The 2723-nt window shown below is 46.0% G+C and overlaps 1 protein-coding gene across 4 annotated transcripts in view; it reads right to left on the bottom strand.

Moving 5' to 3' along the window:
• Daam2 (dishevelled associated activator of morphogenesis 2) overlaps window positions 1-2723 on the bottom strand; it is a 111571-nt gene that overhangs the window by 9374 nt on the left and 99474 nt on the right. For all 4 annotated transcript variants that reach the window (XM_005359681.3, XM_026785478.1, XM_013350957.2 and 1 more), the window contains one exon: window positions 52-220. In XM_005359681.3, the coding sequence (XP_005359738.1) occupies window positions 52-220 (169 nt within the window). The remainder of the gene's footprint in view (window positions 1-51; window positions 221-2723) is intronic.

Below are 2723 nucleotides of genomic sequence, written 5' to 3'. Positions count from 1 at the left end.
GAGCAGAGCGTTAGAGGGGTGAGACAGGGCGGAGGAGCCCCCAGTTCTCACCTGTCAATACTGGACTTCGTGTCAGCAATCTTGTTGAGACTGGCTACCCGGAACCCGTAGGCACCCCCGCGCTGTCCCTTGTTCATGAAGTTACCGATGGCTAGGACCACCTCCAGCATCTGCTTCAGACGCTTGCTGAGGGTCAGCTCCCTGGAGGCCAGCAGGATGGCTGGGAGAAGAGAGACAGCTCAGGCCGCTGCACAGACTGAGCCAGGACAGCAGGGCTCCTGGCTTCCCAGGAGGATTATGGAAGGGGCTACCTTTTCAACTCTTGGATAGCAACTACCCGTTCTCTTCAGGACAACACTAGCCTATCCTCAGAGTAGATCGCCTCTAGAATGATCGAAACTATCTCATCATACACACAAAGATTATTATCATTTTTTATGAATACATGCTTGGATATGGCAGTTTTATTTTTTCTAGACCTGACCTATCTTGTGCTTCTTGGAGCTTTTTATTATGGGATGTTTTGACACATTTTGAAATTCTGTATTGTATGTGTGTGTGTGTGTGTTCACATGGGTATACGTATGTATGTATTCATGTGCAGGTATACGTGGAGGTCAGAGGTCAGCCTCAGGTACCATCCTCAGATGATGCCTTGGGTCTGAGATAGCTGGAAGAAGATCAAACCACTTGGTGGTCTCTGGCTTTGTGGATGGGAGATTCCTGAAGGTGCTTGTTATAAAAATAAAATGAAGCCTTTGAGGCTTGGAAGATGATGCCCCATTGGGTGGAGCAGTCATTATGAAAGTAAGAGGACTCAAGTTCAAATCCTCAGCACCTACAAAAAATACAGGTATAACTATGTGTAGAGCTGTAACCCCAATGCTGGAGAAAGAGGGGAGCCACAGACAAGAGAATCCTGGCAGCTTCCTAGCCATCCAATCTAGCCCAAGCAAGCTTCAGGTACAGAGAGAACATCTCAAAAGCCAAGATGGAGAGAGATGGACATCTGATGCCCTCCTCTGGCCTCTGCATGCATGTACATGGATGTGCACTGTGCACATGTGTGCACATGCCACACATACAACAAACACATTTCACCTATAAAGGAAAACTCCAGGGCAAAAGTTTATAGAAATTTTCAGTCAGTTAAAAAATGTGGAGAAGATATTATAAAATGAGAAGTGAGAGGTGTCCACATAGCCTTTAGATCACACATTCTATGAGCTAACACACCCGACATGATGCTTATTTAGGTTGTTCCCAGTATATGCATGCATGCGTCTGTGTGCATGTGCATGCATTTGTGTAGAAGCCGGAGACTGCCTTTCAGTGTGACTGCTTTGGGGTCACCCACAGGCCTGTCAGTAACCACTCATTGGCTTCCAAGGGGGAACTTCAGTGGACTCGAACTTTGGTCGGTCACTGGGGCCTTAGAAAGTGGGAGGACAGACACTGCCTAGATCAACAGCCCCACCACCCCAGGGGCAGTGAAATTCTTAAGACGTAAGCAAAAAAAAAAATCATAAAATCACTCAGCACATTATTCCATTTATAGAAAGCTGAAATTAGAAAAACTCATCCAAACATCATGATAACTCTGAAGAGGAGAGAGGATGCTCACTTGGCAGGGTGACATTTCTAATGTCGGGAGAGGCATATGAAGAAGGCTGGAGCCAGGCGGTGGTGGTGGTGCTCGCCTTTAGCCCCAGCACTCGAGAGGCAGGTGGATCTCTGAGGTCAAGGCCAGTCTGGTCTACAGAATGTGTTTGAGGACTGTTAGGCTATGAAGAGAGACCCTGTCTCAAAGGGGACTGTGGCTTGACTGAAGAAATGGCTCAGCCATGAAGGCTAACGCTCACAACCAAAGGACAAAAAGGGACGCATGGCTTGGAAACATTCAGTTTCTTACCATGGCCAGGATGGGGATCACTCCCCAACTGTCCAGTGGGAACAGCTGTAATGATTTGTGGGCCCCTCTGTGTATTACCATATTTCAGCAAAAAGTTTATTTTCAAAAAGGCAAACAAAATGGGCAGAAGTGGCCCAATCTTTAATCCCAGCACTAGGGAGACAGAGGCAGCAGATCTCTGAGTTCAAAGCCAGTCTGGTCTACAAAGTGAGTGCCAGGACAGTCCAGTCTATACAGAGAAATCTTGTCTCGGGCGGGGGGGTGTGAAGAAAGAAAGAAAAAGAAAAGAAAACTTACTTGCAGAAGTCCTCAGTTACTTATATTACTAGGGAGAATTTTCTAAGGTTGGTGGGCTGTTTGAAAAAAATCTATAAAGGAATATCCTTTAAAAATGCTAAAAATGTTGGCAAAACAGAAAATGATCAGAGTTGAAAGGAAATCAGAGGCGATGAGAAATCTCCCGTCTGTGATGCTGGCATTTCGGAGCATCCACGAGAATAATATGTTCATGAATACATTCATAAGAATATTACATTTACAGTCACATTCATCCGGGCTATATTTAGTGAACCTACTGGTAATGAGAATTGGTAAATTTAGTATACTCAGCAATGAATGTATTCATAGGGAGATATATTCAAAGCAAAACTGGGAAATTTGTCAAACTTGGTAAAATGCCCCCAAGTAACTTCACTGGAGCCCTGTCTGGGGGAGGAGAGGGTGGGTGTCAGCCCTGAAGTAACTTCACTGGAGCCCTGTCTGGGGGAGGGGAGGGTGGGTGTCAGCCCTGAAGTAACTTCACTGGAGCCCT

This window comes from Microtus ochrogaster, linkage group LG2 (genome assembly GCF_000317375.1).
Source record: "Microtus ochrogaster isolate Prairie Vole_2 linkage group LG2, MicOch1.0, whole genome shotgun sequence".
NCBI classification, from domain to species: Eukaryota; Metazoa; Chordata; class Mammalia; order Rodentia; family Cricetidae; genus Microtus; species Microtus ochrogaster.
This window is presented reverse-complemented; position numbering and strand designations above follow the sequence as displayed.